This window comes from Eutrema salsugineum, unplaced genomic scaffold (assembly GCF_000478725.1).
Source record: "Eutrema salsugineum unplaced genomic scaffold, Eutsalg1_0 scaffold_16, whole genome shotgun sequence".
NCBI classification, from domain to species: Eukaryota; Viridiplantae; Streptophyta; class Magnoliopsida; order Brassicales; family Brassicaceae; genus Eutrema; species Eutrema salsugineum.
In genome coordinates, this window is record NW_006256858.1 from 2,898,197 (window position 1) to 2,912,384 (window position 14,188).

Here is a 14,188-nt window from a genome sequence, read left to right on the forward strand (position 1 = left end):
TAAAATCTTAGTTAATTGATGATTTTCGTTTCTTTTGAGTAAGTTTATATAATCTGAAATGAGAGAGCGCGGGACGAGAGTTCTGGGAAAGAAAAAAAAAGAAAAGAAATAAAAATTAAAAAAAAAAGAGAGAGAAAATTCGCTGCCGAGACAGGAAGACGAAGGAGTTGAGAGGAAGAAGACGGAGAAGTTGAGCTTCTGATGCTCTCTACTTGCTAAAACTGTTTTTCTATCAACTCCAGATTCTCAGGTACTTTCTCTTGCTTTCGCTCCCTTTCTCTTCATTTTCTTGTTTTTTCACCCCCTTTTTGTTTTTAATTCTTAGCCGATTTTGAGTGTTGCTTTTCTCGATCTGGGATTCGACCTTAATCGCTTAACCTAGATGCGATTTCATCACCTTGGAGTTCACATTTCGATTAGGGATTTTCTGGAAACGCCGATTATAATGTCTTGTTCTGTTTCAAATTTTCGTTTAATCGGGAATCAGAGGTTGATAAAATGTTGCTGTGTCTCCGTTATTTGTTTTCTAGGGTTTTCGATTGCTACTGGGTTAATTTTCGCTTGGTGGTGATAACAATGAGTAGACCAAATACCCGAAACAAGAACAAAAGACAAAGACCATCAGAGGCTGTTGATTCCTCTTCCCAAATCCTCCGGTACTAAACTGCAGAAACCTACCTTCGTGAAACTTAGTCTTTTTTCCAGTTCTTGAATTTTTGTTCCCTTTCAAAATCTGAAAGTTTGCTTTTTTTGCAGGAAAATTCACGAGGCCAATGATGTAACTGATGAAGACATTAATCAACTTTTCATGATATGGAAGCCCGTTTGTCAAGGTTGTCGAGTTAACACCCGTGACAACCCAAACTGTTTCTGTGGGCTGGTTCCACCGGTTAATGGAAGCCGGAAATCTGGTTTGTGGCAGAAAACGTCTGAAATCATTCAGTCTCTTGGTCCAGATCTATCCTTGGATTCTCGTGCTTCTGACTCGACACCTGCTGGTTTGACTAATCTGGGTGCTACTTGCTATGCCAACAGTATACTTCAGTGTCTGTACATGAACACTGCTTTCCGGGAAGGAGTGTTTTCTGTTGAGGTTGATGTTTTGAAACAGTATCCTGTCTTGGACCAGATTGCTCGGCTTTTTGCGCAGCTGCATGCTAGCAAAAAGTCTTTTGTTGATTCAGATGCTTTTGTGAAGACGCTAGAGTTGGATAATGGGGTTCAACAGGATACCCATGAGTTCTTGACATTGCTTCTGTCCTTACTTGAGCGTTGCTTACGCCATTCGGGAGTTTGTAAAGCCAAAACAATAGTGCAAGATCTCTTCCGCGGAAGTGTCTCGCATGTGACCACGTAAGATTTAGCTTATTTTTCATTTAACGAGATTCATTTACTTGAGTAAAATGAAACACTAAGAAAAAATATATCATTTCTGTTTCTATCTTGTTGTCTTGTAGGTGCTCAAAATGTGGGAGGGATTCCGAGGCTTCTTCTAAGGTTGAGGATTTTTATGCCCTTGAGCTGAATATCAAGGGCCTCAAAACTTTGGATGATAGTTTGAATGATTACCTCAGCTTGGAGCAGCTGAATGGGGATAATCAATATTTTTGTGGAAGCTGCGATGCTAGAGTAGATGCCACACGCTGCATTAAGCTGCGGACGCTACCTCCTGTTATCACTTTTCAGCTCAAACGATGTGTTTTCCTTCCTAAGGTTGTTTCCTCTATCTTAATTCGCCTTGCTTCATGAATCAATTGTTAAGAAAAATTATCACCATGTTTTGGCTACTCATTTCTTATGATTTGCATAAAAATTAATCATCTTCTTGTCTAGTTTCTTTCAACATCTTTACCTCTTGTATGTCTTTGTGTATTACACGTGCTGAGGCGGGGTTTCTTGTCTTTTATCTTAGGCTGATTGAGTTATCGATTTTTTACTAATGATCATTCTCATACCTTTTCCTTTTTCCTTCTCCTGATATAAACTTGCATGTTTTTATGCTTAAATCTAATCATTTCGTCCTATTTAATTTGGATAAGAACTTGGTAAATTTGCCTAAACTTTTCCTTTTTTTTTGCTGGAACATGTCAACAGACTACGGCAAAGAAGAAAATTACTTCCTCATTTTCCTTTCCTCAAGTGCTGAATATGGGATCCAGATTGGCAGAGTCTTCTCAAAATGAACTGACATACGATCTCTCTGCCGTCTTAATCCACAAAGGAAGCGCTGTGAACAGTGGACATTATGTTGCTCACATAAAAGATGAAAAGACTGGCTTGTGGTGGAAATTTGATGATGAAGAAGTCTCAGAACTGGGTAAACATCCATTCAATGAAGGCTCTTCTTCAACTCCACAGTCCGAGAGTAATGGTACCGTTAGTAGTGGGAAAACCACAGACGTCATTCAATCAAGCTCTTCAGACTGTACGTCCGCTATTAAGTCAGAGGTTTTCTCATCCAGTGATGCTTATATGCTGATGTATAGTCTTAGATGCAGTAAAAAGGAAAGTCAGGAAGGACAAAGAGAAAATCCTATTGACATAACTAAAGGAGAAGTTGATAGTGTTCAACAGCCTGAAGGTGGCTGTCTTCCGTTGCATCTTCATGAATGGATGAATAACATGAATGCATCATTCCTTGAGAATTGCAAGCAATATGATTTAAGAAAGGAAAGAGAATTGAATGCTTTGACCGAAAGGAGGCAAGAAGTACGGACAATACTTTCAGAAGCTGCTGTTCATTCACTTGAAGAACAATATTTTTGGGTCTCCACTGATTGGCTTCGTCTATGGGCTGATACCATTTTGCCTCCGTAAGTAAATCTCCTCAGACATGCATTTGGCGATTTTTGTGCCCCACACCATACTTCTAGATATTGTTTTCCCTTCGAAAGTTTGTATTTGATTTCAGTTTTCATTTCGAACTGGTAGTGGTACATACGATTTTATATTTAGCAAATTAGATCACTTCCACGCTTTCAAGTGTTCTTGCTTATATTTGTTCTTGTATGATGTAGCGCTTTGGACAACACCCCTATACTGTGTTCCCATGGGAAAGTTCTTGCCTCAAAAGTTAATTGCATGAAGCGTATATCTGAACTTGCATGGACCAAGTTAGAATCAAAGGTATGCAATATACTTTGTGTGGCTCATGCTTAGTGCCTTTCCATTTTCAGGACAGAAACTTTTCTTGTCTTCAAGTTTTTGCATCAGCTGCCATCATTAACCATTTGTCAGACAAGTTCATAGTTGCTAGATTCCTGTGAACAGACTTCTGTTCTGGTATCATGTGGTAGAATTCCTTGCTGGTTTTTCCCACTCTTATCTCAACTTTTTTCTGATGCAATCATTTTTCTCGTACGTTTAGTTCAATGGTGGACCAAAGTTAGGGAAAGGGGACTACTGCAGAGAATGCCTTATGGATGGTGCTCGCATGGTTGTCTCTTCTGACAGCTATAGGGATCGAAGAACATTCATGAAAAGCATAGCAAGCGATGTTCTTTCGGGAAAGTGTGAAGACGGAATGTATTATGTCTCTAGAGTATGGTATGTATTCAACTATCCTGTAACTTATAGGTTTCTGGTAATACCTTTTTGCTTATTTGTGCGTGTTGACTGCTTGATGCATAGGCAGATGACACCTTTATTTAATTGGAGCACTTAATTACTAATATTTTGTGGGGTGTTGCCACACTTAGCTGCTTCTATAATAGCCTCTATCGGGACTCACACTAACCTACTACACTGAATCTAGGTTTCAAAAAATCGAGCTCCTTCTAAAGCTTATAGCATGTTTCCAGGTTGCAGCAATGGATAAAAAGGAAAAACCTTGATGCTCCCAGTGAAGCAGATGCGGGTCCCACAATTGCAATTACTTGCAATCATGGAGAGCTGATGCCTGAGCAAGCGCCAGGGGCCAAAAGAATTCTAGTTCCAGAGAATCTCTGGTTATTCCTTGCTGAAGATTCTCTAAAAGTGACACCAGAAGATACTTCGGGCTGTCATTGTTTCCCTCTGGACTCCAGCCAATGTTCTCATTGCACAGAGGAACTTTCTGAGGTTGCATGCCTCGAGGATTCACTAAGGTTAACCATGATTAAATATTATTTTTGTTGGTCGTGATACTCTTACATATTTTCTTACGTCTTATCTGATTCAACAGAACAATAAAGGTCAAGCAGCGCCAAAATCACGAGAAGCTAGCCACGGGTAAGGGTATAGCATTGACGCCGCAAAGCCGATATTTCTTGTTGCCTTCTCCGTGGCTAGTGCAGTGGAGAAGCTATATTAACATGACTGGAAAAAATAGTTCTTCAGCTCCAGAGCCTGAACTTCTTGATGGAGTCATTGATACTCTCAAATGCAAGAAGGTATGATCCATTTCTCGGCAGTGAGTGGTTTTCAGTTTACTGGCAGTTGGGTATTGTGGGATAAAGCTATATATGGGCAGATTGCCTAATTCTAAATCGGTTTCGCTGACTGCTTTCTCTGTTTCCTCTCATTCACGTGTTTGTAAACGCGGGTGGATATATCCTGTCGTATATCAGCAGGCCTTATTTTGTCTTCCCAGTACTAATTTTGAGTATAAACTAATGATTTGGTCATATGGTTGTTTGTTTCAGCACGCACGACTCCTTGAAAGGCTTCCTGAACTTGTCTGCAGACGTGGCTTATTTTATCAAAAAAATCCTTCTGTAAGTGGATTAGATAACGTGAGATAATTCTTAATCTACTTCATATCGTTTTTCGGGTTTCCTGGCTTTATTAGCGTCAAATACAGAGATGATATTGGAAATTCTGACTTTGATCTAATCTCTAGTTTTCTTGTACTTTTTTTAGACAGACAAGCTGACACTCATCCCTGAGCATGATTGGAAATTTTTCTGTGAGGAGTGGGGAGGGATCATGGAGAATGGAGTATCTGCTCTGATAGAGGTTAATAACAAGACTGATCAAAGTTCATCCCAAGACGTCATTGATCTGGAATCTTCTCCTGATGATACTATGGACATTGACACTCAACAGCTTATTCTTAGGACAACCCCAGAGGTATTGGCATTATTGTGTTTAAAAAAACATGTAACAGCTATGTTTATCCCGAGCCTTTTATTTTGTCAACATCTTGAGCTTGTGATATTATTAGTACATTGAATGGAAACGTTAGGTTTAGCTTTTTTGCATTGTTCCATATATGAGGTCTTTTTTTCTTTAAAAGCAGATGTGATAATTGCCTTTACATCGATTATCTTTTTTTAACAGGATCTTTTACTTTTGCTAGATTTGTGAGGAATGCATAGGAGAGAGAGAAAGCTGTGAGTTGATGCAGAAGCTTAGTTACTCTGAGGGAGATGTATTTGTCTGTCTTGTACGTGGTAAAGAAGCTCCAAAAGCAATGTTAGAGGTATCTGACTCCAGCTTTGAGGTGGATCGGCGTACCTCAAAACGATCTCGGAGAACAAATTACGGAAAGCTGACTAGTCTCAAAGTTTCTGCAACAACGACAGTGTACCAATTAAAGATGATGATATGGGAATTACTTGGGGTAAGTAAGGTCCTTGTAGACCTGCGTCTTTGTTTCATTAGATTACTTGCGGATTTACATACGATGACATTTGGGGACTTTAACGTTATAATAATAATATGCAGGTGATGAAGGAAAACCAGGAACTCCACAAAGGCACCAAAATGATTGATGAGGAATCTGCAACACTTGCTGACATGAACATATTCCCTGGCGACAAGCTTTGGGTGAGAGATACCGAGATGCATGAACACCGCGATATTGCTGGTATAAAAGAATTTTTTTTTAACCATTAAGTTAGTCCACTTCGGGGAGAGATTTGTCCATTCAAAAAATAATCAATCCTGATGTTTTTTTCAACAGATGAGATATGCGATAAGAAAACAGGGCCTCAAGATATCGAAGAAGGGTTTCGTGGGACGCTTTTGACTGGAGATATCTCTTCTGAAGCCTACTAGAAATTGTATTTTGAGATCTCTGTGTAAAAAAAAACTAGAATGCCTGAAAAAGGGTCATTGAACATCTTAGATAGGGCTGTGCCTAGTGAAAACGTACATTCGCCTACGTCTTTTTTTAATAAAAAAACAAATTTTAAAATATATTATTATATTCCGCTTTTGAGCTTTGATCACCAATTCACCATTCATCTGGAAATGTCTTCTTTTATGATCACAACTTTATTTTTTTGCTATCACAACTTAAAGGTTAAGGTTAATAAATAGCTCTTACGTCTATGTTTCCTCTCGTTCGTTTAATTTTTGTTTTCTGTATTTATCTACACATTCAATGTTTCTTTTTTTTTTTTCCATCAGTTAGCTATTGTTTTTCTTTTGTCTTTTTATCCATCACCTTAGCTATTGTCTTTCTACGTTAAGTTGTTTTTAATTGGGCCATAGCCTCTAGTTTAAACTTATTGTAAAATTAATTATACGTCATTTAGTTTTATAGTTTTAGTTAGTTTTGTTTAATGTATAATAAAATAACAGATTTTTTAATATATGGTTCCTAATCATATGTAATACCTTTTTACGTATAAGCTATATATCTATAACATGTATAAAATTAGTTATGACAATTATATAAATGTAGTCATGTAAAATAGTACAAGAGTTAAAAAAAAAAAAAGATATGGTAAATATTGTTTTCTCTGATTCCAATTCACATGTATGTTAGAGATTGTTTTTTTTAAAATGAAAACACAAAAAAAACTTGAATTTTGTTATCTTATAAAAAAATATAATTTACAAACACAGAAATCTTAATTAGAATCTTCATTCAGAATTGGTTCTACTTTCATAAACTATTCAATAATTTAGTGATTAGATAAATTATATGGTAAGTAAAATATGACGATTGATCAAATAGTGCACAATCAATATTTTTTTCTTTTTTAAGCTTAATCTCATGACCGACTCTGGTTTCATCAATTATGAAAAAAATAATATGTAGATCTGCCACCGAGCTTTTGATCATATATTCAGCAAGGAGACAGAAACAACCCTAAGTGATGAGCAAGAATATGAGGTTTCAGAGAAAGAAAAGATTCTAGATAAGGCTAAAGAGGTGGAAAAAGAATCTGAACTTGAAAAGCTTTATGTTCCACCACCTCTTTATCAGCCTAAGATTCTTTTTCCCGCAAAGGTAGTATTTGAAAAGTACTTAGAGAACACTCATATGACATTGCCAATCATAGATGCTTTTCTAACGATTTTACTGTGTGAAAACTTCAAAGGACCAATTGCACATGGTAATGTAAAACTAATAAGATCTGATAACTTTCTTGGCACTGTTCTTTGATGCCACCGTTTTTTTTCTTTGCTGGCAGAAGGTGCATATTGATGTGACGATTAGGTTTAGAAAATGATGAAAAGTTATCTGCAGCGCTCTGCATCTAGAGAAGGTAAAAAGCTCGTAAGCTACTATCTCAAAACTGTAATCACTTCTTTGCGTCTTATGCCTTGTGTTTCTCTGTAGTTGTGCAGTAGGCGGACAATACATTTTTGAGTCAGGTTTTGTAAAGGCAATAGTTTTAATTTTCAGGCTTGAAATTTGAAGATACATACTTAGGCTTTTGTGTGTGTTTTTGCCTTTACGTGTACCCTTTATTTGAATGGTACATTGCATTTTAAACTCTCTCTCTTGCTCTGTAAAAACTTGTGTGCTTCTCATGGTGACTTTATTTTGCCCCAATATATAATAACTGTATAATATGAACCACCTACTGAATCCGTAGGTTGCTGTTTTTATTAGTCTGAAATTTTTGTTAATAGATTAAATAGATTGTTATTCCGAAAATAGGGACTATGCAATATGCACTCTATCTCTTGACCAATGTGGCTCATTATTTTGTTTAACAACATCCAAATAAACAAAATATACAGACTGGGCTCGGTTGATTACTGTGCTTCATGTCGTATTGCCGTCATTTCTATCATCCCAATTTGTGTTGCAAAACTACTCTATGTTGATGATCAAATCAATTCAGAAGAACTTCAAGGCAAGATTGGTAATAGTTTTTTCACTGTGCAAGGAATCGGTATGTGTTGCACGTTGTCCAACGGCTTATCATCGAAAATTTTTTAAACTGTTAAACCTCTACAGAAAGATCGATGGTCTTGAGCTTACACAACGACTTCTAAAAATTTAACTATCTTGAAAAGAGGAAATTTAAACTTTATTATTAGTAATTATGTGCATATTCAAAGGCAAATTTAACTATCTTTTAAACTATTAAGCCTCTACACAAAGATCGATGTTCTTGAGCTTACCAGACATCTGAAAATTTAACTATCTTGAAATGAAGAGGTTCAAACTTTATTATTAGTAATTATGTGCATAGTCAAAGGCAAGTTCTTTTACAGAAGAAACGAAAAACGTGAACGCACTGCATTTACAAAAGAGTTAAAAAGTATTCGTCATCACATCCCATATATACAAACATTCATCCGATAAACTCATATCTTGATTGCTCCTTGGTTTAGCTCAGTGGACACGAGTTGCTCCACCAACACTCTTGGATTTAGATAGAAGCAAGTCTTTGAGCTGCTTGTAGTTTCTCAGCTCCTCAAGTGCATCTGATGTGCTTCGAGCCATAGAAAATTCAGATTCTGTACCTGATACTGATATTGACACCGACCCTTCTCTCTGAACTCCAGACATTGACGCCATGTAAGTGCTTGAGTCTTGTCGTAATGGTGGTGCTGTCTTCAGCATGTGAACCAGAACCCCAACTGCTGCATCCTGTGACTTTCTCACTATAGGTAGCGACTGTGATATAGAGCTTGAAGTTTTCCTCCGGTCAAGACTTTGGCTGCATTGCAAAAATCTTATGTAATTATATCACCAGAAAAAACCCCAAGAAGAGGTGAAATTGACAGCCAAAAATGATAGAGAGTAAGAGAAACGCCAGGTTTAGTGTGTCAATTTCAACAATGTTACACCTTCGTGCCTTACAGAAAACACCCAAGATATCATTTTTCTGTGTAAAGATTATAGAAAACTAGCCCAAACATATGGATCCTTCGAATGATTTTAATTAAGGTAATGTGGTAAAGCCAATTACCTGTACTGAAGTCCTGACTCATCAACATCATCGAAATCAAAAGGGCAGGAACAATCAGGGTCATCCAAGTCGTCTTGGGAAGATAATCTACTGGGGCTTCTAGAAAACCCGAATCTTGGTGAGCCACTTGAAGACAGCAGTCCAGAGAACCGGCCCGAATCATATTTGCTGTCCTTTGTCAGCTGAAGATGTGATTCAATAATAAAAAGAACACGTCAGGTGAGGCAACACAAAAACATTGTGATCTCGCACTTGCATTAAGGAAGACGCATATAAAAAGTAAGAAGCATAACCTTCTGTGCAGGGTAGTGGTTCATCAATCCAGAAGGAGAGTCTCCGCTTCTCGAACTCTTGTACAATGCAATACCAGGCAAAGAGTCTTGCGATGAAGGGGAGCGTCTCGTGCTTTTGGGAGAAAAAGGAGGGAGTGGATTCCTACTTGGCTCAGAGAAGTTAGATGAAACGTATCTATTGAAAGTGGCTGAAGAAGGAATGGTCACTGGAGCAGTCCCTGGCCTCACATTAATCCGAGGACTGTTACTACCTGAAATGTATCTCGGCGTAGAAGGAGAACCCGATGGCGAAAAAGGAGGAGAAAGCTGGTGATTGTCACCAAAACCATCTGTACGTGACCAGTGGAAATCGTGTAACCCGCCTGGTGAAAACTGATGCGAATGAGCAGGCGAGAAAGACTGGTTTGGTGTGGCGTGATGCCCTGGAGGTCTGTGAAAGCCGCTTGTCCAGCTATGCGGACGCTCAGCAGATGAGCTAGTCAATGGAGGCCGACCAGCTCTAACTGGAAACGATGTGCCTTCAACACTTTTCCCTGGAGAAGGAAAAAACCTCATAGGATCTGTCGCAGGACTTCCTACATAATCGGTAATGATTCTTGGAGGCAATGTGATGTGAGCACCGAGATTGAAATCCGATAAGTCAGAACGGTAAGTAACCGAGGCGCAAAGACGTCCAGGAGGCACTTCAACTGGCGCAAAACGAAACTCTTTCATAGTTTCAGTCACTGGACCAGAGAATATATCACTGAAAGATGAAACCTTGTAGATTAGATCATAACCATAAGAGGCGAGAGACGAGCTCAGCTGCCTAGAGACACGATACGCAGGGAGGAGCCGTGTCTGCGCATAAAGAGAACGCAATAGAATGATTGATTTCTTGTAAACTTTCTGGTAACGCGTAGAAGAATCAGAGTTCTGAGGAGACATAATGAGTGGATTCTCATACTGAACAACCCAACGCTCGATCACAGTCTCAGCTGATCTTACATTGCCATGATCATCATCTGAATTATCGCTTGAAATCGGATGGACAAGTATGATATCAATGATCATCGAATCCAAGACGTTCCTATGCCAAGAATGAAGCTTCTCCAACGCTGCAGGACGATCTCCCATCACGAGATTGAACCATTTATCGCTCTTTTTGACACTGAGACCCGATAAACGCTCACGAGTACGACCACGGGATTGCAACGAAGGGATTCTGGAGTCGAGGACGATGTGCAATGCCTTTGGGAAGAAGTGAGATACAATCTGCTCTAATCTTCCAATATCCGATGGCAAATTTTCCGGAAAATCCATGTCGACACAAATCCCCTCAAAATTCTCAAAAAACCCAAATCGAACAACACAGATTTCTAATAATACCACAATCCCTTACTGAGATTCAAATCCACAGGTGATAGATCAAAATGGAGATCACGAATCGTTGATTAGAGAGGGAAAAGGACATGATCTTATCTAGAACGGAAACAAATCATGGAAAAAAAATCGATGCGAATGCAGCAGCAGAAACTGTAAGGTAAGAGGAGGATGAAAAGATGAATAAAGTGAGAGCTGATTAGATAGTTAGGTTACCATGGGAAAGATAGAGAAGCTTATTGGAGCATCTGAGACGTCAACGATAGCGTAAAGGTGTTTTGCAGATAGACGATGATGCTGATGATGAACATAAACGAGTTTTAGAGCTGGAAGAAACACACACGAATTTACTGGGAAATTAATTATATTACTGATATATAAATATTAAATTGATTTCGAGTTTCGTAGAGGAGTATACTAGCAAAACCAATGAAAGAGCGCCACGTCTTGTATTGCTTCCAATATTTACGGTTTTAACCTTTTCATTTTCGCTGAATTACAAGAAAAAACAGAATACTCCCAAACCGAAATATACAGTGATTGAGTGAACCTGCATCCCACGCGCTTTATGGTAGAAGCGGTGAAGTGTACGCGCAGACATTTATTTATGGACCTAATATTAATATGTTAAGCCCAATATTTCTGTATATTCGGAGCTTACTTTATTTATGAGCCCGTAAATATACATACTCGTCTCTTTTTTCAACATTTTTGGTAAAGCTTTTTCGTCAACATATCATCTATGTATAGAAAATGATCTCCATGCATAATTGAGCTTTAAACCATGTATATCCCTAAAATAATATGGACTAACTTACTAATAATTCAAACCTACCTAAGTTTTTAAATTTGACTGATAATCTTTTAATTTACCGCAATGATTAAGAATATGTCGATTTGTATGTAAAAAAAGAAAAAAGATCTATCGATTTGATGGTGTGTGAATCAATATATGGATTCTTAGCTAGCGTTGATATAGATGAATTCCGACAGAGATTAGACCATCAGATCGATATATTTTCTTCTTTTTTTCAGGCTAATTAACCACTTTGATAGATTGGAAATTCTGTGGTGACTTTTAGTATAAGTTTTTCATTAAATAAACAACTGAGTTGACAATGTGATAGAAATAAAAGAATATTGATCATGTTAAAAACATAAAAGTATAGTTTTATTTTTGGTGGTCGTCTATATTCTCTTCTCCATGAGTGTTTAAGTTTTAACTTTTAAGTAAAGGAGAGAATGTTGACCCAAATAGAAGAGAGGAGGAAATAAATATCAAGAACGAGAGATACATTGAACCTGGACATGCTAAAGCTGCTAGACAAGACGCCTATTAAAGGACATCATCAAACCCTAACACTCTAACCAAAACAAATTAAAACAAAGTAAACCACAAGAACAAGATCCACAAATCAAATCCTTTATCACGTCGAATTTTAATCAAACTAATTTGTCAATGGAAGGTTACATGAGGGTGGCGGCGGAAGAAGTGGAGGAGCTACGGAGGAGGAACAGAGAGCTCGAGAGAGAAGTGGAAGAGATGAAGACGGAGATGATTCAGTTGTGGCGACGGACTGTGGTGGCGGAGGAGGCGGAAGAGAGACTCTGCTCGCAGCTGGCGGAGCTGGAGGTCGAGTCTCTTGATCAGGCGCGTGAGTATCAATCTCGTATACTCTTCCTCATGGATCAATACTCTCGTCTTTCTTCTTCTTCTTCGGTTAATGTTTCTTCGTCGTAGATTATATATGTATGTATAGTTGTGGTCCTTGTGGATGCGTGCAGATACGTTATATGTACATAGATCGATGGATAAATCTTATGTTTTCAACATAAATGTAACGTGAGATCTATTTCTAACCAATGACAATCTTCATAAAACGGCACAATTAGCCAGTCTTTTAGACCAATTAGCAAAATTCTTATGGATTGTCTTTACGTTTAAATAAAGAAATAATAACATTAGACTGAAGTTATACTTGTTTAACCGGTTAGAAGATTATTACCATCATATTGCAACTATAAAAATATATACGTGGAACTTGCACTCTTATTTGGTTAGATGATGCAGCAAATGTATTCTATTAATATAATGAAGTGCAGATGTGACCAAAATTATGTAGACATCCTCAGAAGAGAAGAATAGGGTTCTAAAGTTATAATTAATTCCATGGAATCCTATAATATGATCATGAATTTCAAAGGGCCGAAGAAAGGTTTATTCAATGATATATGATTTTAATTGAGTGAAGAAGGTCCATGGATCGATATGTGTAAAGTGTATCTCATATGGATGTTAGAAGGTTCTTTACTATAGATGAGTTTCATGCAAGTTTTAGACCACCTCCAACAATAGTCTCTAATGAGAAGATCTAATTTATTTTTTAATAATTTTTTTTATCACTTTAGTGAATTAGAACCTCTTACAAATGTTTTTCATTGTTTTATTGTCCAATGGTAGAATCTTAAAAGAGGTTTTTAAAAAAAAATTAATTATAATTTTTTTTCAAATACAAACATTTAATTAATACAAATTAAAAACCTTGCCACAAAACTATCACCACCAAAACACAAACTCAAAAAATGAAACCCAAAACACAACAAATGAAATCCACATGAATGCACCGATGCCATAAAGACTCAATTGTTATCAAATGAAACCCAAAACACAAACACAAAACGGTGGCCTGTAACTTCAAAAAGCCGATGACAGTAGCCTTTGTCCATGCCTCATTGGTGTCCTGCAAGACAATAAATTACAAGTTTAGATGATATGAAGATATCACCACCATATTAAAAACAGAACAAGAAGAAAGAGATCCACAATCATATCAATGGTAACAATTTGCAATATACAACAATCTTTTCTACAAAATATTGATGATGAAATGAATGGAATTTATAAGCAATATTATATCTTACTCTGAACGTGAGTAATCCTATAACTTACTGAGAGGTGGCTGCAAAAACTGAATATTGGAGAGAAGTGCAAGCCACCACTACAGCTTCCACTATAGCAAAGAGAAACGATAGCCATCATCTAAAAAAGATAGAGGTAAAAAACAAACGATTTAGTAACGTTGTTTATTGAAGCACAAAAGTCACAAGAGCTACAACAAACAAATTAATTGCATGTTAAAAATTCATCTCACGGCTTAAGAGGAAAAAAACTAAACACACATGTAACTCTTGATCTTCTCGTGACCATCTAAGCCTTCCTTTCGCAGCTTCACCAAGGATGGAAGAACGTGACAAAGCACCTGGCACAACACATTTTCATGATCTCTTGATATCATCAATCATAATCTTAATACATAAAGAACCCACAAATTCAGGCAAACACATTACATCAAAGGGAAGATCTTAACCTGCATAATTATGGATGCTATTATTTGTGGACTGAGCCCAAGCTGGAAGAGAGAAAGCTTTATCTCAGCTCCAAACTCACCC

At 37.5% G+C, this 14,188-nt stretch overlaps 3 protein-coding genes and 1 long non-coding RNA gene across 4 annotated transcripts; 2 read left to right on the forward strand and 2 right to left on the reverse strand.

Annotated features, from left to right (window-relative positions):
* Nucleotides 1–104: 104 nt before the first annotated feature.
* Nucleotides 105–6,128, forward strand: LOC18021319 (ubiquitin carboxyl-terminal hydrolase 26). The gene is made up of 14 exons (XM_006404062.2): nt 105–250; nt 531–656; nt 757–1,353; nt 1,458–1,713; nt 2,095–2,813; nt 3,018–3,126; nt 3,368–3,546; nt 3,801–4,085; nt 4,163–4,370; nt 4,623–4,694; nt 4,840–5,049; nt 5,279–5,542; nt 5,647–5,788; nt 5,885–6,128. Exons 2-14 carry the CDS (start codon nt 577–579, stop codon nt 5,977–5,979), a joined length of 3,216 nt encoding a protein of 1,071 aa, XP_006404125.1. The 5' UTR covers nt 105–250; nt 531–576; the 3' UTR covers nt 5,980–6,128.
* Nucleotides 6,129–8,319: 2,191 nt separating this feature from the next.
* On the reverse strand, nt 8,320–11,069 carry LOC18021320 (autophagy-related protein 13a). Its single transcript, XM_006404064.2, has 3 exons — nt 9,377–11,069; nt 9,084–9,265; nt 8,320–8,831 (listed from the first exon to the last, which is right to left on the reverse strand). The coding sequence occupies exons 1-3, from the start codon at nt 10,676–10,678 to the stop codon at nt 8,504–8,506; spliced, it is 1,812 nt and encodes a 603-aa protein (XP_006404127.1). The 5' UTR covers nt 10,679–11,069; the 3' UTR covers nt 8,320–8,503.
* Nucleotides 11,070–12,072: 1,003 nt separating this feature from the next.
* Nucleotides 12,073–12,640, forward strand: LOC18021496 (protein RESPONSE TO LOW SULFUR 3). Its single transcript, XM_024157958.1, has one exon. It carries the CDS (start codon nt 12,198–12,200, stop codon nt 12,477–12,479), a length of 282 nt encoding a protein of 93 aa, XP_024013726.1. The 5' UTR covers nt 12,073–12,197; the 3' UTR covers nt 12,480–12,640.
* Nucleotides 12,641–13,360: 720 nt separating this feature from the next.
* On the reverse strand, nt 13,361–14,173 carry LOC112087889. Its single transcript, XR_002900294.1, has 4 exons — nt 14,107–14,173; nt 13,919–13,998; nt 13,689–13,778; nt 13,361–13,479 (listed from the first exon to the last, which is right to left on the reverse strand). It is a non-coding gene; the product is annotated as an uncharacterized LOC112087889 (long non-coding RNA).
* Between the last annotated feature and the right edge of the window lie 15 nt (nt 14,174–14,188).